Source organism: Oncorhynchus mykiss, chromosome 28 (genome assembly GCF_013265735.2).
Source record: "Oncorhynchus mykiss isolate Arlee chromosome 28, USDA_OmykA_1.1, whole genome shotgun sequence".
NCBI lineage: Eukaryota > Metazoa > Chordata > Actinopteri > Salmoniformes > Salmonidae > Oncorhynchus > Oncorhynchus mykiss.
Window position 1 is genome coordinate 11,946,429 of NC_048592.1, and position 27,481 is coordinate 11,973,909.

At 45.9% G+C, this 27,481-nt stretch overlaps 1 protein-coding gene and 1 long non-coding RNA gene across 7 annotated transcripts in view; one reads left to right on the forward strand and one right to left on the reverse strand.

The window, feature by feature from the left end:
- The window catches only part of mib1 (mindbomb E3 ubiquitin protein ligase 1), an 88,689-nt gene that overhangs the window by 40,303 nt on the left and 20,905 nt on the right, over nt 1-27,481 (reverse strand). For all 6 annotated transcript variants that reach the window (XM_036966887.1, XM_036966886.1, XM_021589145.2 and 3 more), the window contains 8 exons: nt 26,970-27,036; nt 26,265-26,469; nt 25,875-26,061; nt 22,787-22,931; nt 22,438-22,571; nt 21,479-21,586; nt 21,007-21,204; nt 20,370-20,521 (listed from right to left, as the gene is read on the reverse strand). In XM_036966887.1, the coding sequence (XP_036822782.1) occupies nt 20,370-20,521; nt 21,007-21,204; nt 21,479-21,586; nt 22,438-22,571; nt 22,787-22,931; nt 25,875-26,061; nt 26,265-26,469; nt 26,970-27,036 (1,196 nt within the window). The remainder of the gene's footprint in view (nt 1-20,369; nt 20,522-21,006; nt 21,205-21,478; nt 21,587-22,437; nt 22,572-22,786; nt 22,932-25,874; nt 26,062-26,264; nt 26,470-26,969; nt 27,037-27,481) is intronic.
- On the forward strand, nt 4,275-11,128 carry LOC110508558. The gene is made up of 2 exons (XR_002471329.2): nt 4,275-4,430; nt 10,765-11,128. It is a non-coding gene; the product is annotated as an uncharacterized LOC110508558 (long non-coding RNA).

A 27,481-nucleotide genomic window follows, 5' to 3' on the forward strand; every position in this document is an offset into this window, starting at 1 on the left:
CAGTGTCCACACTGTTCGACGGGGACTTCCTGAAATGGGTTTCTATGGTTTCTATAGGAGCTACCTGCCCCAATGCCTAGTGTCAACTGCAAAGTTTGGTGGAGGAGGAATAATGTTCTGATGCCGCTTCTCATTGTTCGAGCTAAGCCCCTTAGTTCCAGTGAAGGGAAATCATACAATGACATTCAATAGTTCCAACTTTGTGGCACCAGTTTGGGGAAGGCCCTGTTTCAGCATGACAATGCCACCGTGCACAAAGCAAGATCCATACAAAAATGGTTTGTCGAGATCAATGTGGAAGAACTTGACTGGCCTGCATAGCGCCCTGACCTCAACTCCATCAAAAAGCTTTGGGATGAATTGGAACGCCGACTGCGAGCCAGACCTAATCGCCTAACATCAGTGCCCAACCTCACTAATGATCTTGTGGCTGAATGGAAGCAAGACAATGTTCCAACATCTAGTGGAAAGCCTTCCCAGAAGAGTGAAGGCTGTTATAGAAGCAAAGAGGGACCAACTCCATATTAATGCTCATGATTTTGGAATGAGATGTTCGATAAAAAGGTGTCCAAATACTTTTGGTCATGTAGTGTATGTGTTGCCACCCGAGGGTCACACACTACTCATAAAGAACATTTTGACCTTTTATTATTTAAAACCATAAAAATGCCATAATTCAAAAAATAAATAAATACTGTGATACTGGCCATATCACCCAGCCCTACTCACACATACATAAAGTAGCGGCTGGACAATGCAGCAGTGCCTGACAGGAGGAGTGCGGAAATGACGAGCTGTTGAGTGTGTAGCGTTGGATAATAGCGGGGGGGATGTAAGCACGATGGTTGAGTGGAGATGGTCAAGTAAGGAATACAGTTATGTAGTGTAATAAAAAAAGGGCTATGGTCGGAAGTAGTGCACTACACAGGGAATAGGGTACCATTTAGGACAAACACCTAATAAACATAGGACTTCCAGAGACAGGGATTTGAGCCGAAACCAGTTGAGAGGAAAACAAAAAGACCAATAACTTAAGCACAAACCCACACCACCAAACACAGCCCTCCTCCCTCTCTGATCTGATGACACTAAGTGAAATTATGTCTGTTAGCAGTGGAGTTGTGACTGGTTTGATTTAAAGAGGGCCCTGCCTATCTGCTAAAGGAAAGTGGAGAGACTGTGGGACTCCTTTTTAGAGCCCAATAACAGGTGGACGTTCCAGGCCTGCCATTTATACAGTTGCAATTCTGCACTTTCATTGGCCATGTAAGGTCAAGCTTTGAGCAGACACATTAGCCTGGAATGAATCCATTCCAACCTGGCAAATGGTCAATTCTTGTAATAGCCATAAAGATAACTTAATCGAAAAGCTATAAATTTTACTGACAATATATTAATTGAGTCGCATACTTAAATCTATGCAAGGATTTCTTACACTCGCCCCATAAAAAAGCCAGGGATATAGTTTTGCTATGGTGGAGATGAGGAAGTGTTGCCAGTGAGCTTGTTAGCAACGATATATAAATCAAATCAGCAGATATGCTTTGGAATTTAGAGCATTAGGCTAACGCAAGACGCTAGGCTACTCTTTTTGATGACAACACACTTTCCTCACAACATGAGCCCCTCTCCATCTCAGCTACTGTGTCTCTGAGCGGTTTTCGTTCTCTTTTATAATGACACAAATACCTCAGAGACATTTCCATATGATTACTTCTTGCAGGGGACATGACAGTAAATGGTGTGAAAAAACATCGGCCTGGAATAATGAAATACACATCCTTGGGCGATGCAGTTAAATACAGGGTAGGGGGTGTGGGGCTGGTGCCACTACAGGTAGCAGGAATAGTCAAGACAAGCGCTGCGAGAGAGAGAGAGAGAGAGAGCATGCGAGAGAGCATGCGAGCGAGCGAACGTGCGAGAGAGAGGGAAGAGGACACAGAGGACATTCCAGGCAGTGCAGTAGATATGCCCTGTGACGAGACCAACCGATTCTTCGTGCCTCGGCAAAGCTAGAAAAAGCTACTTGAAAATGAATTCAAAAGCTCAAAAGGAGAAAAGACAAAGCCTTTGGGTAACACGCGCGCACTAAGCTTCGAGGTGAGGCTGACACATGCACAACTAGATCAGCTGCTCTCCAGTACCCTTTCCACTTCTCACCAGCACAATCTCTTTCCCTCCCTCCTCCTCCTCCTTTTCTCAAATGCGCAGTGTTTCTAAGTATAGAGCTTGAGCAGACGCGAGCTCGACCATAAGCAGTGTGCTCCAGCGCTATTTAAAAAGCGGATAGGGAGAGAGTGAAGGGGGGTTCAAAAGGAGGGAGAGAAGGGGTGGGGGGGTTGAAGTAAAACAGGGGAGGGGGAAAGAAAGACTCAGGAATATACAAGAGGAACCATAAGAGGGAGACCACTTTATTTTAGCGGTACTAAAAATAGCGCAGCAGACAGTGTGGGGTTTGCCTGCTCGGCCGGGCCAAACCAACCTACACTACTCGCCTCGCAGGACGGATGGACGAGAGGTGCAATCGATAGGCGGGGGAACTGGACAGATGCTCCGCGGAGCCTGTGGCCAACAGTTGCTGAAAGGGGTTTACGGAAGGGGAGTGACGCGGAGACACACTGCTTGACTAAATATGGCCAGGGAGGTGGTGGTGGAAAGAGTGAGACACCGGAGCAGCCCAGCAACCTGGGACCAATTCTGAATGCGTGTTTCAAATGCTTGGCTAGCCATAAAGAGAGAGTCAAGTAACGAACGGTAGCTCTGCTTTCTGTACTGTGCGGAAGGGACACAACAGAAATAGACTCATAGAAATGCCCTTTCTAGTCATTGTATTTCTATGGGGGACACCACCAGTTAAGTTTGTCTCTTATTCGCTATGTGCTTTTTAAGTGTGCGTGAGTTAGCTGCCCTACCTCCCACTACCACCCTCTCTAGGCCGTGACCTTCTCCCCCTGAAGAGGTGACCCCTGCTGGGTTGGTTTGGCCTAATGAGGGTGTCACGTCTACTGTGAAGACTTCAGCTGTGTACTATGAACGGCGTCATAATAGCTCCAGTTCACCCTAGGGAGAGGCTTGTTTTTTTTTTTTTACCCCACCCCCCAAAAAACGAAAAAACATATATTTTATTTTTTAAAGGAACTCAGTCCGGCTCTTGACAGTTGTAATAGTTCACATGGTGCATTATCGAAATTGGGTAGTGCATTATCGAAATTGGGTAGTGCATCATCAGGTCATCTTGTCACGTCAGTCATTGCATACCTAAGAGAGCTATTTATAAGTTTGTCTTAATTTTGGTGTCACTCAAATATGACATGAATACACATAAGACATGGCAAAATGTATACAATTGCAAGAAAATTTGCTTTAAATGTGTAAGATTTTACCCTTGATAAAAATGTGTAGAATTGCAGGAAATAAGCTTTAAACCTGCAAAATGATCTAGACCAACAAGAGGGGTGTGAACAGTTTGTGTCAAACAGTGCTTGTGCCTATAGAAATAGACGTGGTACTGGAATTGTATTTTCAACTGTTTGAAGCTTGTGTACAAAACCAAAAGTAAAAGATGCAAAAACAAAACTTAAGAACAGCAACACAGAAACAGCGTTACATAGAACAGATCTACCGCTTCTTAGACTTGCTTTCAAAAACAATGACAGATCAATAACACACATTTCTACGTGAATTTGGTTGGGATTGCCTAAAAAGTGACACATTGCAGATTTAAAAAAAGGTTAGTAAAATAAGCTACCCTTTTCCTCCCTTAACTGTGTTTGCTAACTGTAGCATGAGCGAATTGCTATCAAGACCTTTTTTTTTAATGCCAAATATTTTCAAAACTACTCGGCTGACTCCCTCACTCTTCTCTTGTGAAGTAGTTGCACTGAATAATAAAAGTGATGCGTTTTAGAAATCCCCAGCACAGAAAGCGCAGAGGCTGTATGTGTGTCATATGAATAAGAAGAAAGCGGGAGCGGGAAGAAGGGAGAGGGAGAATACGTGCTACACTTTCTGCCGGTCTCCTACAGACCAGGGAATCCTCCCTTCCGTCTCTCCCTCAGAATGCACATGGTACAGAGGAATGCTGCAGTTTTTTTCATTCCTCCAACACCTTTTTCAAACGGCAGCTAGCTCCTCATGTCAGTCTTTCCCCTCCTAAAGGTATGGCTTGAGAGTGTGAGTGTGAGAGAGAGAGAGAGAGAGAGAGAGAGAGAGCCCCCCCCCCCCCCCACCTCTCCCTGACTCTGATGCTCTCCCCCAACCAGAGAGCTGATTCAGCGAGTCAGGCATGCACCCAGCACACGATGGCTGCAGCAGCTGGAGCGCAAGCTCTCTAGGTCATTATGGTTCTCCTCACTACGGAAGAAGAGAGGAGGATGAGGAGGAGGAGGAGAAGAGGAGGAGCAGCACCAGTTAACAAACTGACCTGACAGGTAACATATGCGCCCCCCTTTTCATTCAAAAGGGGGAATTTGCCCGACGGGGCCCTGACGCCTCTTCCCTCTCCTCCGTCCTCTTCTATCTCTTTCAGGGGAGGGACGCAATCCATTATTAAGCGCATGGCTTGGCTGTGAGTAGCGTAGTCAGTCGGAAGGGGGGAGTGGAATTTACTGTTCTGCAGTAGCAGCAGTCAGCAGCACACAGTAGCAGCCAGCCATTAGGACAGAAAATAACTTAACCAACCAACACCTTGGGGCTTCTCTCTTCTGGGGTCTCTTGCTGGCTGCCTGGGTAGACCCACAGGAAGAAAAAGGGAACACCGGCCGGGAAGGAAGGAATGTGGAACGAAAAAATGAGAAAGAAGAAGCAGGTGAAGATGAAATGAACGAGGAGGGAAAGTTGCTGTCTGTTCAGTTGACGTCCACATGGATATTTTTGTTGTTTCCCTCTCTCCCTCCCCCACTCACCCGGTTGTGCTGTGGCCGGACATGCTGCTGCAGCATCAGAGCTCCCGCTCTGCCTGGCTCATTAGGTGTCACGGTTGCAGCCCCTCTGATATCTAATGACGGACTCGTTAGCTCAAACCCACACTGACGTGGAGACGGAGGCAGCCAAAGACAGAACCATTCGCTCTTCCGTCTTCACACTTTGTCCTCTATCTACCTGATGGGGAACTCATCCATTTTCTTACGTCCACTTGCTAAAGGAGATATCTTGATGGCGATAGAACATTTCTGGGTATTTGATTACCCTCGTGCCTTTTCATTCACTAGCCGAGATGAGACCTAAGACCTCATTTTTGGAACGAGGTCATCATCATCATCGTCGCCTTTTCTTTAAACTGTAGGGGTACGTTTTGAAGACCCGAGGATGACAGCCGGATGTTCGGAATGTGGATGATATCGTCGGTGGGGATGACGACGAGGTGTCAGCAGCCATAACGAACGGCGTCGGTTGCCATGGCGAACAAACGGCACTTGAGTTTTAAACAGAACAGGGGAGGATGAAATGGCCCGGATTGACGGTACAAAGCTGGGTCAGTGAATTAACACCGATGTGGAGGTAGAGGGGTGGGGACAGGGGGGGAGGAGGGCTGATGGGGGTTACGGCTGACTGAGTGGATGTGTGTCACTGGCTGGCTGAACCCATGCAGTGGTGGTAGTAACCCAGTTTCTCTCACTCTTCCCCCCTCCCTCTCTCTCTCTCTTTCTCAAAATGCTAGGGGCAGGCAGGCAGGGCACAATACTGCAGTGCTACTGTATGTCTCAGACCACACCAGAGCAGGCCGGGGCAGGGCCAGACAGCAAGGCACCAACTCTGCTCATTCACTCCTTCTCTTTACGTCAGTCAGTCAGTCGCTAGTTAGCTAGTCCTCCAGGAGGAATCCCCTCCCCTCACTCATTCTCTCAGGTGGCTGTGACTTTTCCTAAACGGGACGTCACACCAACACAGCAGAGCTGCCTCATCCATCCATCCATCCATCCACCCACCCACCCAGCCCTGCCACATCTTTAAGCTGAGAACAACTGGACAGGACACCTCTAATTCTCAACGGCCAACTCTTCATTCAATCCTATTTCCAGAACCAGAACTCACAAATACGTTTCACTATATATGGCATTAACACATCCACACTCGTCATCCACATTCACAAACATAAGTGTTTAGAGGTAACATGTAAACTAACTCTCCCCCACAAAGCCATAGCCTCAGTCATCCAATCAGCACCTAAGCTAGACTGCTAGTGGTTGAGAGAGGGGGGTTGGGAGTACAAGCTGCCACCAGGCAGTGTTGACTTGTGGAATGTGTTGAGCTGGGTTAAAGATTCATTAGAGACTCGCTGAACTTTTCACGCCGTTGCGCAAATCGTTATTGATCTATCGCCTCCTATCCGTCATATTCTCCCCCTCCCGTAAACACGGGACGGGCAGGTGAGGAGGAAGAAAGAGTGACAAGAAGAAAGGGAGCGAAACGCCCACAGAACCAAGGAACAGAGAGAAAGAGGTGAAGAAAAGAGTAAGGGGAAGGAAAAAAAAGAAGAAAAAAAAGAGCAGCGCCACCCACGGCCAATCAACATACAAGTGCTGAGTGGGCAGGCCAGCAGTATTAGCGCATGCATGTGACCTCTGGCCTGCCTGTTTTGTGCTGCCTGCCTGTTCTGCACTGCCTGCCTGTGTATGAGCCTAAAACCCAAATCCTGCTCACAATAGCTTCCTGTTCCACTTGGATAGATCGCCACCCTCGTTTTCAAACATCAGCAGGAGGCAATGGGCCAGCAGGGAGCTGGGTGGACACACCGCTCGCTGGGGGGCGAGGGGCAGACAGTGACACCAGAGACATGTATGGGACAAGAACGAGGAGGGAGGGAGGTGCATAACTGGTTAGGGATATGGGGAAGAGGGTGGGAGTAAGAGAGAGAGAGCGAGAGAGAGAGAGAGAGAGCACGGGGGGAGGATCGGGGAGGTGTAAAAGTATACCATGTAGCCTACGTAACTTGAAAGTGCTCCCCTATTTCCAGGACAGTAGGATCAAGCCTCATACAAGACAAGGTGCACAGAGGCTAACCACCTACCAAGGACGCATAACCAGCAAAGAACAAGTCAACTACCCTTAGTCTCTACCGCTTTTGAATTTTTGACCCACCCCTCTACACTCGTCCTCCTCTTTCTTTTTATTTGCTGGAAGAAGACCAGGACAACCTTCTCTTGCTGTAAAAGAGAGAGAAGAAAAAACCTCCCTGTTCCCAATGGTTTGTCCCAGTTCTCCGGAGGACTGATGGAATCACTGGGACCAACAGCAACGACTGGCCTAGAACACTTCTGAAAATAAAGAGGGGGGGGGCTGGTTCAACTTTACTGGGTGGCTAAAGAAAAGCAGCCTCGAGTGTTGATCTGAAATCACGCTCAAAGTCACCTTACGGTGCAGACTCACACTGCATTCTTAGGAGGGGGGAAAACGGTGAGAGAGAAAATCTATGCTGCCACTACTAGCTGCTCCGTGCGACCTTGTGAATTCCCTGTGATTGCCTACTTGGTGTACATACTTCTTTATGTACCCATATGAATATATGACAGCTATGGAATGTAAAGAAGTATGTATTCTTGGTGAGGTGTGGACCCTCGACTGACGGAGCAAAGGGGAATGTTTCTTGATTGACGAGTCGCTGTTTGTTTTTTTGTTGACGATCTATATCGCTGTGTGTGGAGATGATTGTGAACCCGACTGCGATTTCGGGGGGGGGGGTGTAAATTAGAATAGTGGGCGGAGTGGAGAGAGGGGCGAAGACATTAGCTATACTGTTTTGGGGAAGTGTTCCTGCAGCAATATAACCGCTGTAGGGACATAGTTAATGCTGGTTTCTCTAACTGGCAATATGATCCACACCATTAACCAAGCAATCAGAATATTTCCCAAAACAATGTTTTAGCCTACATGTGTCGACCAGAGTGGAGATACAGGGTTAGTGTGTTTGGCTGGTATTATTCTCCTGTGTGGCGGAATTAATTGGTTCTGTCAGTTCCAGTCAGTTAGGAACGACTTGGTTGGAGCTAGTAAGGAACGACTTGGTTGGAACTAGTAAGGAACGACTTGGTTGGAACTAGTAAGGAACGAGTTAGTTGCGTCACCGACAAACTCAGAAGTAATAATGACCCCGTGACATCACCATAGGAACAGGTCCTCCATTCAACAATGGTGGGTTTTACTGCATTATGGCCTTTTGAATCACAGCCAGCTGCAACTTAGCTTGTGACCAGTACAGGGGGAGGGAGAGAGAGAGAGAGAAATAGGTATGCCAGAGAGCCAGGCCAGAGCTCCACTATTAATACTATAATCTTTTCCAAAGGTCCCTCGGGACGGGAAAATAAGGAAGGTGAATTATGGCAAAATGTTGCCATCTTTGTTTAATAAAAGCGCGGCGATGGGATGAAAACGCAGCAGAGGAGAGTTGCTGAGGAGGCAGATCAGAGAGAAAGGGGCAGGAAGGCAGTTGCTGCCGTTTAAAAAGCTACTGGCTCTGCCACAGTGCTGGATCATTCGGCAGGCATGGTGTGTGGCGTTAGCCCTACTGTGTGTCCAGTCCAGCTATAGCATTAGCCATGTCTCTCCCAACATACCCCCCGACCCCTCTGAAAACCCCTCTGCACCCCTCCCCTTCGCTGATTCCTAGCCTCATTGTTCAGTTTGCTATGCTTGCCAAATGCTTTGCTGCGCCGCACGGCTGTTGGCAGTGCAGCTTAGGACCGTCGAAAAGTGACAATGCAGGATCAGGGCCAGCTTCGGCCCTGTCAGACGATTCCAATTGTATCACCGCTTCAAACAAATAAAGGCCCACAGGAGAGAGAGGAGGGGGGGGGGGGGGGGAGAGGGCTGTGGCAGCTGAAAAAGGTATAACAAAACTAAGAAAGCGTTTCCATTGCGTTTTTTTGTCTGCAGCGTAAAACAAAAGCTTGCGGAAGTTGTTGTAGTGAGCTGAGCAGTGCGCTAACACAGAATCTGCTAAAAGCAGCACAGTGCAAACCAGACCATGCTAGCGCAGAGCAGTCAAGCAATGGAAAAGCCTAGAGCTTCGTCTGGGACACCTTTGTGCTATGGGACTCGTTTAATGAAATACAACACAATGGCACTCCCGTTGTGGTTTGGTTAACCTGCTGAGGATGGCGCTGCGAAGACGTATTCCATTTGCCATCCATGATAGAAAGTGAAAGGCGGTAGGGAAGAAGCAAGACTCTTAATTCAGTCTTTGACAATGTGCACCAGTGCCATTCCAGCGACATCAAGACAGGAACAAAAAAAAAAGAATCAAATAAGTCACATTTTTAGACTTCAGAAAGAGAGAGGTGGAATTTGTAACCTACTTGTCCCCTCTTAATACATTCTGGTTTTTCTTTTTACCTCAGTGAGGTCATATTTGATTCATGGAGATAAAACTGGTGGTACAGGCACTTAAGATTCTCTGTGGTGTAAACTAAAATGCTTGAAGACTGAGACAGACCTGCGTTTGCCTTTTCTATGAAGTGTAGGCTAGCTCAGAGTGCAGCTACGCTTTAGGGTAAGCTAAGCCGTTACTGCTTGAATAGGGGGTTTGGAACTCGGAAATGAGAAAACGTAGAGAATAGTATAAGAGACCCTCCAATGAGGGTAGGTTGAAATGGTTACGTCAAGCTCAAATGTCATTTCAAGAGACTATCCGCACAGAAGATTAAAGCTACTAAATGTATTTCTCTTTCGTTAACCCCCCCCCAGTCTAACCTTTCTCAGTCCTTCTGTCAATAACCATCTGCGTACGTCTCATCCCTCAATCTCTCCCTCCCTTTCTGTAAAACCATAGCAGCTATTCTACCAACTGTCTACGGGGTCTCTCTCTCTGGCCACAACCTGCTGCCTGACTGACACCACACAGCAGATGCTGACATTATCAAATGCTCAGTGCCTGCCTGTCGGTCTGTCCACCCCTTTGCTTTTGCCCTGTTATGGACAGTGGACGAAATGGTGCAGCCGGCCCCCACCCATCTGACTCATCTAGTGTGTGTGTGTGTGTGTGTGTTGCAAATAGCCTCTCTCCTGTGCCATACCGAGCTGATCTCTCTATCGCTCTCCCGATCTGTCCCTCAGCTGCTGCTCTGCTCTTAGAAAGTGGCTCTTAGGTGCACTCATAGAGTAACCTATTCGCATCAAAACTGTTCCGAAAATTGGAGCAACAAAAAAGGTATAATAACTAAATGACAGTTAAAAAGCACAGTTAACCAGCAGGCCTATGACATTCATTGAAAGGACCACCATGGAAGACATGAGAACGCTCATAATTTAAATACATACTATTTTAAAATCAGTCTACGACTGATATGAATGACTGGGCCAAAGTAATGGCCCCTTGAGCACTGCATTGGGAGTGTGTGAGGCTGACTGCGGAGGTATGGGTGTCAGCCTCAGTTTCTGTGACCTAGAGCGCGCGCGCGCGCACACACACACACACACACACACGCAGCAGGTCCCATCCGTCACAGGCTGTAATTGCTACATGACTCCGGGACATTTGACTTAAGTGCACCACGACAGATTATTATCCTTTTCTTAGGGAACCATTTTTCCTCCTTCTCTCAGATAACTTCTCCTAAAACATGGCAACAAGGATAAATAGACTGGCTGGGAGGGCAGAGCGTGAGGGAGATATGGCTGTGGTGTGGGAAAGGGGAGGGGGGGGGTAGAGAAGCGATTTTAGTTAATGGAGCGGACAGACATAATACTTGATGGCTAATGTCCTAATTGCAGTATTAATAAACTACACACTTCCCTGTACTGTATTATACTGTATGTTCATGTTTCCAGCTTGTTCCATCTGGGCTGTCTACACTCCAGTTCGTGGCCCAGTGAACGACAAACACCTAATGCCTTGCTAAAGCTGGTAAAAAGGAACCAAATCACCTCTTGAATGGATTTGGTCCCCTTCAACCAGCTGTAGCTATGCTTTGATGACTACATACCATCCCTACCGGAGCGCCTCTCTCTTCAAATGCTCTGACTGACTGGATGACGGTGTCAATGATCGTGTGTAGCGTCATGCCTCGACTCACCCACGTCGGCTCTCATCTTCACTAAGCGATTATTGATCAAGTGTCATGTTTCACTGTTGAATCTGTCTGCCTTTCTTCTATCTTGACTAATAAAAAGAAGCCAACAGAGATTCAACAAACCGCTGTAGCGTCTCTTACTCGACCGTAGAATGCATATACAAGACACGCAACTCAACGGCTGTTTAAAAAAAGCGGGGGACGTACAGGTAACTGCCAAAACAATGGAAACACTTGAGGGGTATACAAAGTATATTGAAAGCAGGTGCTTCCACACAGGTGTGGTTCCTGAGTGGATAAAACAATTAACATCCCATCATCCATCTATAAAAATCCTGGGTAGGCCATTATCACGGCTATGCCCCCATAGGATGGCAATGCTCCCATCAACAGGGCACAGGTGGTCACTGAATGGTTTGATGAGCATGAAAACAATGTAAACCCTATGCCATGGCCGTCTTAGTCACCAAATCGCAACACAATTGAAGACCTACAGGAAATGCTGGAGCGGAGCCTGAGACGGTGCTTTCCACCACCATCTACAAAACTCCAAACTATGGAATTTCCCGTGGAAGAATTGTGTCGCATTCCTCCAATAGAGTTCCAGACACGTGTAGAATTTATGCCGGCTCTGTTAAGAGACTTTATGTTGGTGTTTCTTGTATTTTTGCAGTTACCTGTACGCGTTAGAAACATACAGCATTCCGCACCGAGTTAACTCACACGGGTGCGTAAAGAACGCAGCGGCAGCCCAGGGGCCATGCCAGAACTAGCTCCTCCAACTGACTACCACAGGGTGATTTATTAACATACAATTGGTGTTGAGACGTGGGGAGGCAAGCCAACGCAGCACAGTGGGGCCACATAAAACGGTTTGAAAGTGCAGATCTAAGGGAACGTTTTATAGAGAGCGAAGGGGAGTGGGGAATAGTAGACCAGCTCCGGACCCCCTCCTTGGAGAAGCCTCCTTTGTGTGTGTGTGAGCGAGAAGAGGGGGAGATAAGAGCCAGATGCTCCAGAGGACGGGAGCTAAACGCACAAATCATAAAAGGAGCAGACCCCTCGCAGACTGACATACACAGCCGCAGTACATGCAAGCAGATCAAACCATTCCTCTGCACCCGCCCTCCCCCCCCACCACCACCTTTCTGCCTCTTTACGTTACTCGCTCTCTCACATACAGAATTGCATCACACTTGGCTTTCATGTTTAATGTCAATCTGACCTGACCTAGCTGTGACATCACACACCCTAAAGCCATGGATATAAGTGACTCAAATGGGCCAACATCTGGTCGTATTTTGTGATCTAAAAAAGGGATATGTTAAATTAACAAAACAAAATATATGCCTATGAAGAACCTGAAGGGTTGCACTTGTAATTGAGTGGTTATTGCAACTACTTACTTACTGCCATTATACTATTTATAACCACAAAGTAGCCTAAAATGTTTGATTAGCTTGTATATATATATATATATATATATATATATTTTAAACGTTTTCAGCTGCAGCCGCTCAAGAACAATAAAGATTTATTGAATTGAAAGTTAGAATTAGAAATGTTGTCTTTGGCTTCACCACATAAAAACAGACATAAAACTCCATCATGAGCACGCCATTTCTTGAGATCGTTAAATAAACTGGACGCAGTAATAAAAAGTGCTAGACAGGGCTGTTCCAAGTTGATAGATTTTGCATTGTTGGTCTAAAGCAATAATCATAGAGTGTTCATCATAAGAGTTTATCAACACGTCAGTGGTTAAAAGACCACCATCATCAAGATTGAAGGGCACCTGGTCATCTCCATGACTCTGATCATCTTATGCATGTCACGGTCTGAGACCACCGTTTACAGAAAAACGTTACACTTTATCCTTGAACTACGAGTAGCCTTGCACAACTTCAAGTCAGGGATTTTTCTGCCATTGTAATCCTTGCGCGGCCTGCCTAAGTGTTTTTCGGGTTGCCTAAATCCATTGTTAAGTTAATACATTTTAGAGATGGAAAAAGACATTCAGTGTAAAGTTAAATGACTAAAATGGATATAAAGTACGTAGAAAAGGTAATGGGCCTATATATTTTTTTTTAGGGCTGACCCCAATTAGTCGACTTGTCGTTAGGCTGTTGGTCGACAGAGATTGTTTTAGTTGAGCAGTAACAAATACATACAGTACTAATCAAAAGTTTAGACACACTTACTCATTCCAGGGTCTTTGTTTTTACTATTTTCTACATATAACAGTGAAATAACACATATGCAGCAACAAACAAAAAAAAGTGTTAAACATATCAAAATATATATTTTAAATTTGAGACAGATTTGTACCTTGTCAGCTCGGGGGTTTGAACTTGCAACCTTTTGGTTCCTAGTCCAACGCTCTAACCACTAGGCTACCCTGCCGCCCGACTATTGGCATTCTCTCAACCAGCTTCACCTGGAATGCTTTTCCAACAGTCTTGGAGTTTCCACATATGCTGAGCACTTGTTGGCTGCTCTTCCTTCACTCTGCAGTCCAACTCATCCCAAACCATTTCAATTGGGTTGAGGTCGGGTGATTGTGGAGACCAGGTAATCTGATGTAGCACTCCATCGCTGTCCTTTGTCAAATAGCCCTTACACAGCCTGGAGGTGTGTTGGGTCATTATTCTGTTGAAAAACAAATGATAGTGGGACTAAGCGCAAACCAGATGAGATGGCGTATCGCTGCAGAATGCTGTGGTAGCCATGCTGGTTAAGTATACCTTGAATTCTAAATCAAATCCCTGACAGCGTCACCAGCAAAGCACCTCCTCCTCCATGCTTCACAGTGAGAACCACATATGCAGAGATCATCCGTTCACCTACTATACATCTCACAAAAAATCAGCAGTTAGAACCAAAAATGTCAAATTAGGACTCATCAGACCAAAGGGACAGATTTCCACCGGTCTAATGTCAATTGTCTGTGTTTCTTGGCCCAAGGAAGTCTCTTCTTATTATTGGTGTCCTTTAGTAGTGGTTTCTTTGCAGCAATTCGACCATGAAGGCCTGATTCACGCAGTCTCCTCTGAACAGTTGATTTTGAGATGTGTCTGTTACTTGAACTGTGAAGCATGTATTTGGTCTGACATTTCTGAGGCTGCTAGCTCTAATGAACTTATCCTCTGCAGCAGATGTAACTCTGGGTTATCCTTTCCTGTGGCGGTCCTCATGAGAGGCAGTTTCATCATAGTGCTTGATGGTTTATGTGACTGCACTTGAAGAAACTCGTAAAGTTCTTGAAATGTTCCGGATTGACTGACCTTCATGTCTTAAAAGTAATGATGGACTGTTGTTTCTCTTTGCTTATTTGAGCTGCTCTTGGCATAATATGGTCTTTTACCAAATAGGGCTATCCTCTGTATACCACTCCAACCTTGTCACAACACAACTGATTGGCTCAAACGCATTAAGGAAAGAGGTTCCATAAATTTACTTTTAACAAGGCACACCTTTGAATGAAGCTGGTTGAGAGAATGCCAAGAGTGTGCAAAGCTGTCATCAAGGCAAAGGGTGGCTACTTAGGAAGTCAAATATAAAATATATTATGATTTGTTAAACACTTTTTTGGTCACTGCATGATTCCATGTGTGTTATTTCATAGTTTCGATGTCTTCACTATTATTCTACAATGTAGAAAATAGTAAAAATAAAGAAAAACCCTGGAATGAGTAGTTAACTAATCCATCGTGGAAGCCTCGACTAATTGCCAATTTATTTTTTATCTGAAAATATTGTCAGAGGCTCCATATGGAGGGTGTGACGCAATTGCGGAGCCTCCAGAGACATGCAGATGGAAAATCGAGCTCCGTACCGCATCGCCATGTGCCTCCCAAATTTTGTAACAATGCGGAAGGCTCTGTATAGCTTCGCATTGACATGATTGGTTGACGGTAGCTCTGCACTGCTCCGTGAAGTGCAAGAAGTATGAATGACCTTGACATCTGCTGCATCTGCTATCACCGTAAATGCTGCATGGTCAATGCAGAAGTCGAATTGACCATTCACCCATACGCACAATGTCCTCTCTCCCGCCAATTTGTGCACATTCATTGTTTCATAACTTCATTGTGTGAATTGTTTGCGTTTGATTGTTAGTGTATATCAAATCCCCATTACATATATCACCTGTAGTACATTTACCGTTAATTCCTAATCTACAATGTTTGTTGCTTTGGTTACGGTAATTATTTAAATGCATTCAAAATTATTATTCCAGTCTTCCCGTTCTCATTGTCTGAGTGGACACATTGTTTGCAGAGTGCCCAACCTATGCTATACTTGTGAGAAACAAGTTTTGGTTAATTTCATTCAATTTAGTCATCGTCCTTTGTTTGGAGTGCTCCTGTCAATGTTGAGTGAGGATGCGCACACATAGAAGTAGGCCTATTCCTTTCAATAACCACTCAGCGTGAAAGCGAAAAAATGTCATGCTCTGATCCAGTAGAAACGTCATAAAATAGGCCAACCCGGTACTCGGCTCCGGTGAGCTGCCCAAGTCAAGCACCGCTTCTTATCCTTGACGCAAATGCTCACTACAGGGTAAGTGAGGGCCCAGAATATTTTGTACAATGTTGCAAGTTCGCTAACACACGCTTCAGGTTTGGACTCAACTTAATAGTTGATACAATGTTTCAAGTTCATTGCAGACAGGACTTACGTAGCCAGTGTGATTTATATGAATTTGTATTTATTTTTAATCAGGATATTTTCTACCTGCAGGCTGCAATTTTTTATTCCTTGGCTTTATGTAGGCAGTATTCATTTTATTATTATGTTTGAGCAAGAACGCAGCATTATAATTGCAGGAAACTAGAAACCTTTAGGGTATGTGGGACGCTAGCGTCCCACCTGGCCAACATCCAGTGAGATTGCAGAGCGCCAAATTCAAATACAGAAAAACTCATTCGAAAAATTCAGAAAAGATACAACTATTTTACATAGGTTTAAAGATGAACTTCTTGTGAATCCAACCACAGTGTCAGATTTCAAAAATGCTTTACGGCGAAAGCATACCGTACAATTATTTGAGAACATAGCCCAGCAGACAAATCATTACAAACAGTAACCAGCCAAGTAGAAGAGAAACACAAGTCAGAAAAAGAGATCAAATTAATCACTTACCTTTGATGATCTTCATATGTTTGCACTCAATAAATGTTCCTTTTGTTCGATAAAGTCTCTTTATATCCGAAAACCTCAGTTTTGTTAGCGCGTTTTCTTCAGTAATCCACAGGCTCAAACGCAGTCACAACAAGCAGACAAAAAAATCCAAATTGTATCCATAAAGTTCATAGCAACATATCAAACAATGTTTATATTCAATCCTCAGGTTGTTTTTGGCCTAAATAATCGATAATATTTCAACCGGACAATAACCGTCAATATAAAAGGTAAACAAGAAAGGCACTCTCTCGGTCACGCGCATGAAAAAGCTCTGTGACACGGCATTGTCCACTCATTCAGACTGCTCTTACTCCCTCATTTTTCAGAATACAAGCCTGAAACAATTTCTAAAGACTGTTGACATCTAGTTCAAGGCATAGGAACTGGAATTTGAGTCCTAAGTCAATGGAATTTGAGTCCTCAATGTAATGGCATTGAATAGAAAACTACAACAACAAAAACATCCTTCTTCCTGAATGGATTTTTCTCAGGCTTTCACCTGCCAAATCAGTTCTGTTATACTCACAGACATTATTTTAACAGTTTTGAAAACTTTAGAGTGTTTTCTATCCTGAGTAGAAGGCAGTTTAATGTAGAAATGTAGTAAATTAGCTTCAAAAACAGCAAAAATGTCTCAGCTCCATGGAGAATTGTTTTGAATTGCAAGAAATTGTCTCAAAATTGCTACCTTAATCTACACTGCCAAGACGGGGGCCTATAAAATGTTCTAAAGTTAGGCGCGCCGATAGTCCGACCACGTGCACCACCTAAGCCCCCTTTCGATAAAAAAACAGCAGCCCTGGAGGTGAACCTAGCCTGGTAATAATAGCATAACAGTCTCAATCCCAATTGTCTCCCAGTCAGATTAAGCTAATCTCAAAGTACCTACTTCAGGTGGTAAAACCCTCATTGTCATTCCAGAAATGTCTGCCCTGCAGCAGCAGCAACGATCCCAGAAACCAAACAAACATCCAACACAACCATTTCACAGCAGGCTTCACTACAGGCCTCTGTAAAATATATTTTTGATGTAATTATGACCCGTTACTATGACCAACAGTAGAAGCGATCTCCTCTCTCTAGTCTCCATTAGTTCTGGCAGAGTGAACCGGTGAGTGCGCCTGGTAACCCAGCAGGTCAGGTAATTAGTACTATACGGGGTGTCCTATCCGTTTGTTGGTGCGTTAAAACTACATTATGCAACTTGGAGAAGGAGAAAAAAAAGTGTCCCGTCTACTTGACCATTGAACAGATTCCCAGATCCCAGACTGTAGCGTTAAAGGAGATGTTGAGAGCTGTATTAAAAAAGGGTGAGAGGCATGTAAAAAAGGTGGCGGAGCGGTCTGGTCTGCCACTGCAGGGCCTGCTCTGTTTGGAGCCCCGTACCGTTTATGACTCACGGCTATTAATCGTATTGTTTACAGTGCTGTAGAAGCTAGCGCCTTCCAGCCTTGCAGCCAGACAGAGCCAGAGCTGCTGAGAGGAACCAGTCCCCCCGCGTCAGGGGCAGAAGCAGCAGTAAACACACACGCACACGCACGCACGCACGCACGCGCGCGCGCACGCACAAGCTTAACCCTCCATACCCAATTTAAAAAGGTGTCACCTCAACTCCTCCTATTTACCAAGTAGCCTAAATTACACACTAATTGTAAAAGACACAATAACTGTCTCACAAAACCTGTTGCTTTATATGAAAACACAACCATTTCAATCTGCTTTCAATCTCTCTCCCTCTCTATTCATCCGTCTTCCTCCCTCTCTCAGACAAGCACATACAAAACGTGACGCGGTATGTGTGAGTAATGACAGCGGTGATATATAGTTCAGCTCCCGCATTAGAAGGCGCCCCTGCTGGTAGAGTTTATTTGTCTCCGCGTTTGGGCCTCCACTCCACAATCCATTCCACACACACTGCCAGATGCCAAACTCATCTGTCACCTCAACCCCCCGCCCCTTCATCCTCAACAACATTTACCCACACCTGGAGGGCACTACCACACACGCACGCACACTGGCTGCCCGCCATTACTGTCTGATGTTTGAACATATGGCTGATGGGTGGCCTATTTAGTGTACATGGAGGGATTGTCAGATTTGTTTCTCTGGTCCCAGATGATGCACAAGACATGCAACTTGGATTATAAGTACAATCAATACAAGAACATCCCGTGGCAGGAAGTATTCATCCATAACGGAACATAAATAGCCTGAACAGAAGCTTGAGTCATGTACCACTGAACAATAATCATTTCAACTGAACAAACACCACCCGACAGATATTTAGAGGGAAAGGATTTCCTTTCCCGACCTATTTTCAAGGGTTTGGCATCGACACTGGCGGCCACTAAACCACCTAGGGTGCTTTTGAAGAACACGACACTACTACCTGCAGTAAAAACCTACTCTCAGGCCCAAGCACTCTATCAGGACTCAAACGCCATTGCACTAAAGCACTGCTAAAATAAATACATTCATTCACTTCAACCAAGGGAGACGTCCTTTTCAAGGGGTTTAAGACGTGCTCCAGTCCAGGCGGCCATTTTTCTCTCTCTCTGCAATATTGTGGAGGAGTGTGAAATCAATGTAAACGCCATACACATCTTGGCTTCTCTGAAGGCGAGGGGGACAGAGGTTGGGTGGAAAGCAAGGCAGCACGTCACGACAACAACACGGGCCCTGGCCTGTAACAAATACTGACTCCAGCACTTTTCACCTTTACTGTACAGTTGATATAAGACTGACAACTCCCACACACTGGAGGGAATCAGGGTATGAAATGAACACCCACCAAATGCGGGTAGATTAAGATACTGGCGGGTAGGAATGTCTATTTCACCAGCCACGTAGCCGGGTGGTCAATTTGCATGGCTCTACAGCGCGAGTATTACATTCTCATTTGCAAATAACAGTCAAAAGTCAAGTATGAGCACTCGCTAATTTCTGCCATTTTGTTTCATAGCTGCTAATCGTACGAAGAAATACGAATCATGTATCCCACCTCACACAGCAACAATACCTGGCTGTGGAGCTTTGCGCACTAAGTTAAGTGCTGATAATAGCGTGCAACTGCAACCTGCAATTCGGGGCATTCTTGCATGTGGGCGTTCCAGCACCCCCCCTGAAACACACTCAGAGTTCAAGATGCATATGAAACAAACAAAAAAGAAGAAAAGCAGAAACATTTGTCTCCCATCTTTTGATGCCATTAACTGGTTAAATCACCGCATTATGACAAATGACTTCAATGCGCCTGACTGAGGCCACAAGGCTTGTACAGTAATTGGCAGGCCGGCACAGCGAGGCAAGCCGATTGCAATCCAGATTATTGTTTTAACTGGCTATCTATCAGTGGCAGGCAGTGCCATAGGAGGACTCAAGAGGGGCTTAATGTATTCCAGTGTTATACCACTATTACTCCGCTGTATTCCAGTGTGCTACTGCTGTCTGTGCCACTCCCAGTGGACTACACCATACCAGACTGTGTCAGGCAGGGCTGAAACAGCAGGTGCGCCAGAGTCCTCTGACCCCAATTCCCTCTGTCCTCGTGCCAATGGAATGTGTGTCAGCTAAGGGGAATGATAATGTCCCCTAGCTAGCCCTGACCTGACCATACACCACGAGCCAGACCGACAGCCCAGCCACAAGGGCAGCGGCTAGTGTGTGTGTGTGCACTCTCCACCAGTCTAGAGAGAACATGTTTATGTCCAAAAAACCCAGGATTCTCAAGCTGACCGGTATATTGTAGTCTCTCTTAGCTACCTGCCTTAATGTGTGTCTCATGCATGAGAATAGCCCATAGCTACAGAGTGGAGCAGAAGAAACCAGGTGGAGCTAGAAATAGACGTGGCCAAGGACGAGGCGGCTACTGACAGAGGCCGTAGACTTGCCTAGTCTAACAGAAACGAACACATCAACCTCAAAAAGTCATTTGCGGTTCAGTGTGTGCATAAGCCATTTTCTAGCAGTACCATTCAATTTGTTCATTTGCAATCAATAAAAGTAAAACGTGTCTGAAACACTTAAACTTGGCAAGCCACAAACTCAACTGTATAGACGCCAGGGCCTCCCATTCACTTGGTTTCCTGTGTAGCCAAAAGGCAGATTTCCACATTGATTTTTTTCATCACCAGCTCTGGCTTGGCGGTTAAGGCCAGGTAAGTACCCGTGTCGTACCTGGGGTTCCCTCGGAGGGCAGCGTGGTGCAGGGCGTTGAAACCGTTGTTGTTGGTGATGGTGACATCTGCACCCGCCTCCAGCAGCACAGACAGCATGTCATCTCTCTTCTTACTGATGGCATCATGTAGGGGGGTGTCTCCCTCTGAGTCCTGTAGGGGGCGACATTATACCAACGTCACTTTGACCACCTGCACCACACCCATTATCACTAACAACACCCATATAGAGTTCACCTAAACCCTTGAGTGCAGCGAGATCTACCCAAATATTTGGTTCGAGGTTGGATACATGACAGCGCTCCAAAGCAGGTATCTGCAAACTCCCATCTCCTGAATGTTTGTACATTCATTCATTCTGCGACAGCCAGACTGACTCATTCCTAAACATCGGGGACAATTCGTGGAGAAATATCCAATGCCCTATAGAGCATTTATCATCTTAGGGTCAAGCATAAAATATCACAGACCAAAAGAAAACAAGAAGTACAATTTATGGGTGAATCAAAATCAAAAGAAAACGTACCTGCCACCACTCCACCGGCATGACACGCTTTACAGCTGAAGAGTCAAAACACTGTCTACTCATGTATACATTTACTCACTCATCTGTGTGTGTGTGTGTTCTGAGTGGTTACCTGGAGGCTGGGGTGGCAGCCAAAGTCCAACAGGGTCTTGACCACCTGCAGATGGCCCTTGTTGACAGCGATGTGCAGGGGGGTCTGTCGGCGCTTGTTCCTGGCGTTCAGGTCGGCCCCGCCCCTCTGCAGCACCTCGATCACGGAGCCCTCGTCTCCGAAGGATGCGTGGTGCACCGCCCGGTCTCCATCCTTGTCCTGGGAGGGATATTATACACAGACTGACACACTGACCCGATGTCTCCACTGTTTACATCACTGTGTAACTATGACTGACCAGGTCAGCTTTTTAGAGTACGACGCGAGACCTGTGTAGGTAGACTGGGTACGGAAGAAGAGAGCGGGATTGGTTTCTCTAAAGTGGTTTCTCTGTTCATTTTGGTGTTGAGAAAAGAGTTTAACTACATGGGTATTGAGAGGGGACTATAGTATTGATTTTCAGCATTGAGGAGGGACTGTTGGATGTACAAACCTCGGCCTCCAGGTCCACGTTGTGTTTCAGCAGCAGCTTGAGGACGTCCACGTGTCCGTTCTGACTGGCCGCCTGCATGGCTGTGTGTCCAGCACACTGCCCGTTCACCTACAAAACACACAATATAACACTGTTTGTGTATTTTTGTATTTATCCAGTGCACTGCCTCGTCACTTGCAAACAAAAGAAATAATATGCGTGTGTATTTCATTGCCAACTGCGGTACTGCAATACTTGGGGCATAAATATTAATGCAGGCTCCTTTGGGAGTCACAGAACGTGTCTTGTCCTGGCGGGCAGATCACTTGGCACAGCTCACCGAGCTTTAAGCAATAATTTCACTGAAAGGCACCGGGGCACCTGGCCAGCCCTCACAGCACTGACACACACACAGCCGCTGAGACTGCTGCAGAACGCTAAGATGATCTACTCTAAGCAGTCCTCGAAAGGCAATAGGAAATAGGAGAGTGCAGACAGCTCTCCTTAGGGGAAGGTTGTTGGCCTGGTTAATGTAAGGATGCAAAAAGGGACAGGAGTTTTTCCTGACTGTGGCCCCCTGACAAGGAAAAACTCTGTGCCCCACCTATAGTGTATAACTAGGCCCCAGAGTTGTCCTAGTAACGTGGACAATTGGCCCTAGACCATAACATGGTGTATGTTCACCATGTCGAGGTTGGTGAACGAAGCAAGCACTGCAGTGCACTCCAATGACCTGGATGCTTGCACTGGGCCGGAGCGGAATGTTTTTAAGATGAGGCGTGAAGTAAATGGCTGTGACAGACTGCAGTAAGCGGTGATGTACAGAAGGCACATCAGAATGTTTACCTGTGCCCTGGAGAAATGTCTTTCTTTATAGCATTGTTTTGCCATCTCAATTTGCAATAAATAGATCTTAAGGAGAAAAAAAAATGGGGACTAAATTAAACCCTGAAGCTGTGTTGAATGCAGGGATCACTTACATCCACGTCAGGTCTCTTGAGGATGTCCTCCACCTTGGCCAGGTCGCCATTGGCTGCTGCTTTGACCAGCTCCTCGTTGATGTCACCAGACTCTTGGGTCTCAAACAGCTTCTTCAGCAGCTGAGACAGACGCTCTACACACACACACACACACACACACACACAGATGGAGAAAAAAAAATTCTAAGTTCATCCTCTAGATCTAAGGAGTGAAGAATGTGTGTGGTGTGTACGGGCTAGAAGCAGATACGGAAAAAATATTTGTTTATGGTCTGTGTATCTCTGTGTGCACGCACATCCACTACGTGTCTGTTCTGACTGTGTGTGTGTGTGTGTGTGTCCTGCCTACCTCCGGATGCATTGGTGACAGCGGAACCAGCGGGGGCCACTTTGGTGACGGCAGCAGGGTTGTAGGTCCATGACGTTCCACACACCTCCACCTTCAAGTCGCTGTCTGAGTAGATCTGCTGCACGCGGCCCACCTTGCCCAGGGTCTGAGGGAAACAATACATTATTATGTTGCTACAGCGTTTCATTACAATCACAAAAGAGCAGAAACACATCGTATTGATACATTGTTAGTTTGTCTTCGACGACAAACCAGTGCTGCGATGAAGGAGCTTTCTCATAAATAAGTACTGAAGATTATTGAAGTGAATTCTGAAACTCTTTTGAGCATTCTGGTGTCTAACACAGGGAGGGTAAATGATCTAAGACATAACAAAGATATAGAAAACAAAAAGCAAAAACCCCCCCATCGCCAAATAAATGTCACACAAAAAAAAGAGATGCCGTGTGTCTATGCACCCAATTTCTACAAAACCCTTTGTTCCTCGTTCAGGAAGAAAGACTTGGCCCTTTCTTTCCAAAAACATGACAGGAAAGAATAATCACAGATGACTAAAAGCACTGTTCTGATTATTCATTCAACGGGAAGGGCAGTTGAACGGCTGAGCGAACGCCAGACTTATTTCTCATCTATATAGCCAATTACCTGGGACCTTATTGATGTCCGTCAAGGGACACACACACCAGAAAATAGTTCCACTGAAACGCTGTACGAGTTGAGTAATGAAAGGCATTTGCTGGCTGTCTCGCCGGTTCGTTTCAATATCCACAGTCTTCAGCATACTAGATAAACGCAGTGTGTCGGGCATGCATTCTTTCTACACAGTATGCTAATGTCAAATATTAAAACAGACAAAACACTAGGTCGCAATATTCACTCGGTGGCCAGTGTATTAGGTACACCAACCCATTCACGAAAATGGTTCGCGCCAACAGATAGTGAGTGCCATGGCCGTGGCATGCTATATACAGCAGGCAGACGGGCATCGAGGCATTTAGTTACCGTTCAATTGAAATGTAGGATGGGCAAAACGAGTGAACTTTGAGCGTGGTATGATCGTCGGTGCCAGGTCGCGCCGGTTCCAGTATCTCAGAATCGACAGGCCTCCTGGTCTTTTCACACAGTGTCTACGGTTTACCGAGAATGGTGCGACAGACACACAAAAAAAAAACAGCTATTCAGCAGCAGTCCTGTAGGGCCAAAACATCTCGTTGATGAGAGGTGGAAGGAGAATGGCATGAGTCATGCAAGCTAATAGCCGACCCACAAAGAATCAAATAACGCCGCAATACATCAGTGGTGTGGAGAACGGCATCTCGGAACGCACAACTCGTCGGTCCTGGTCACGGATGGGCTATTGCAGCTGACGACCACACATGCTAAAAACAAGAAGCGATCACCAACACCAGACAATTGAGTAGAAAAACAACTTGTTATTTTAGGTTCTGGGCATTTGTTTTTCAGTCCAACAAAACAATTAAAAAGTGCCTATACAAAGTCCTCAATGTCACTCAAACTAATTCCAGTATCAGCCTGCCAGTTTAAAATCTTTGCCCGTGTGTACACGTGTAGGCTACCTCCCCCCCCCCCTTTCCAAAGTATAGGATACTGCAGCCTACTGACGTTATGCGTGATTCGGAAATTATGGAGGCAGATTTTTTTTACTTCAGAAGAACGGATTCACCTTGACAGTTGAGGATACTATAGATATCACGTTTCACATGGGATTTGTGAAATCTTTTTATTTTAATTATGGTGCCGCTCTGCAAACGCAAGCTTGTTAGCAAATGCCGGTCCAACGTTAAGCCAACTCTCGGAAGTTCAAAGACATTCAAAGTTCCTCCATAGAAGCCGCTCCTCCGTTGGTGTCATTCTGTGGGCCTAATTCAGATCATGTAAATCACATAAGATGCGCTTCAAGCCGAGCCTCCTCCACACCTTCTCTTGCTCTCTCCCCACACGCATCATTTCAGTCGCCCTACACTTGTCTGTCCAGTGCATGTGAACAACTATTGCATCGGTGGTGAAGTCATTTAATGTTGAGCTAAAGGAAGAAAAAAAACTAGAGAAAAAAAACAATTTCAGATGTATCAAAAGGAACAAAAGCAACCAGTACTTTTTGGGGTTTGAACCGGTTCAGAACTTTATTTTGCTGGTCAGAAAATTGGAACGGAACCAAATAATAGTTATATTCAGGAACAAAATGATTGCGTGCGCAACTATGGGGCAAAACAAACGGGTTGGCTTAGATTATTGACAGCTTGTCAACTAGATTTAGTCTCCAATGTTTACTGAAAACATAAAAGTTGCACAATGAGCACTCATCTCTCAAGTTCATCGTTACATTGGTTGGTTAGCTAGCAAGCAAATGTTTGCCATATTAGCATTGGAGTGACAGTCAAAACAAGACATGGTATCAAGAACAAGATCCAACGAGCTACTTACGATTCCCCACATAGTAGTTCCTTGTCACTGTGACTAGCTATCTGCCCATCCAGAATCATAACAACACACAGCCTTCTGCCCCTTTGAAGAGCGTGCGTGGTTTTTGTGACGGCTAACCCGTCTATAGGGGGTTGTAGCAGGCAGGCGGAGAGCAGCACCATCAGTGGGTCGTGATCAAAGGAAGTACCTATCACTGGGTTTTAAAGCTCGTTAGCTGCCGAGGGGGTTGGTTTTAGTGGAGTGTTGGATGATTGTAGTGTGATGTAACATACAGTTTGTTGGGACGAAGCAATGACGATCCACAATTATGCTAGTTTACAGACTTTCAGCCTAAAATCACAATAGCCTAGTTTCTGCCATAGTCATCACATAACGTTACACCCCAGTGATACGGTCATTGTTACGTGGGAGGTGAGAAGAAAGAAAAATGCCTTTATGCTGACGAAGGAAACACTTCCGTTTGACCACTGATGCTGCGAGTTCTGGCTTTTATTGCTTATACAAAACCCTAGTCAGAAAACACAAGATGTCAGTTTAAGGGTTTTAAAAAGGTGTGTTTGTCTGTTACAGGCACCATGGCATAGGCCCTCCAGTTATGAGGTTTAAGTGTGTGTGTGTGTGTGTGTGTGTGTGTCTGTCTTACAGGCAGCATGGCCTCGGCCCACTCCCCGTGTCCTCTCTGCAGCAGTTTAATGCGGTCGATGTCGTAGCAGATCTGGACCAGGTCTCCCACCAGGAACTGGGAGCTGCCGCCCTCTGCCCCCGCCGCAACACCTTCCCCACTACGCACCACGTTGGCTTTGGTCAGCACCGCAGGGTTGAACGTCCACCTGGAAACACACGTTGGTCACGCTTTATTTCAGATGTGACATGGAAATTAGTGTCGGAAATATTTTTTCATTAGGCCAAATACGTTTCAAGTCCATGTCATGCTCTTGTTATGACACAGAGGGTGTCGCTTGTGTCATGACTGGATTGACCTGACACCCCTGTACTTGTGCACTGGTCTGAATCCTGAACTGGTAGAGCTCACCTGTTCCCGCTGGGGTACTGCACCACAATGTCGTGGTCCTCGTCAATTCCACACACAGTACCGGTGGTGGTGAGGGTCTCGAACATGCCGTCTGTCCAGCCTCCGTGGCCGTGCTGCAGGGACTGGACTATCTCCAGGTCCAGGTCGATGTTGACCAGGTCTCCAATCTGCAGACCGCCTGGGTTCCTGTTGCCATTCTGTTCGCCTGTGGAGAGAGTGCAGGGGGAATACATACTGGTTACACAGTAGAAGGGGGGGGGGGGGTACATTCCTTACACTATGTAACCTTTATTTATCTAGGTTGGTCTCATTAAGATAAAATAAGGTGGACAAATCAGGTCCTGGAGAGCCTTGTGTGATTATCTAATTTGGTTTCTGCAGTGCTGCATCAGATGCCTAACATAACCCAGGTATCCCTGGACAGGAAAATCTGAGAGAAGATAATCATTTTCCCAGCCAAGGAGCTGGGATTGTGGGAATGCTGTGCCAGTGTGACCTGTGACTGCACCCAGGCTGTCTCCATACAGCCTGGTCCTGTCTGTATCTGTGTGGTGCTGCCACCTAGTGGACGCTACCAGTAACTGCATCCTGGCATGGATGTGCTCCTGATGCCCTTGGACTCCACTGCAGAACACTGTGCTGGGGAGAAATTGGTGCAATATTGACGGTAGGTGTAGTGCAACGGATTACTAATACAGTACTCACCTAGAACAGGGCAGTGGTCTCTGTAGAAAGAGCCTCCTTTGGCATCCTGGACACATTTCAAATCCGACTGAAAAGGAGAGACGGGGGGAACAAAGTGTCAGCTAATTATCGACTTGATTCAATCTATTAGAACTGCAGCAGAAAAATGCGACAGAGTAAAATCACACTGTCTTAATACTGCGGCGACATTCTGTTAAAGTTACTGCAGGGTAGCGTGGCAACAACGGCATTACCCTCAGGGCTCTGAAGGATATGGAAACATTGCATTACAAGGCTCTGGCTCGGCAGGGCAAAGAAGCCACTGCATCATGTCATTTGTGATGACTCAAATGTGGATGTGTATCCACTGTGACATGGTTAGAGGGCAGCCGTGCTGATTACAAGGCAGTGCAGACATCTATCCAGAGATGAAGGAACACAGCAGGGTTCACTAACAGTTCTGTCCCAAATGGCACCCTAGTCCCTATATAGTGCACCACTTTTGGTCTAAGGTAGTGCACTTTAAGGGAATA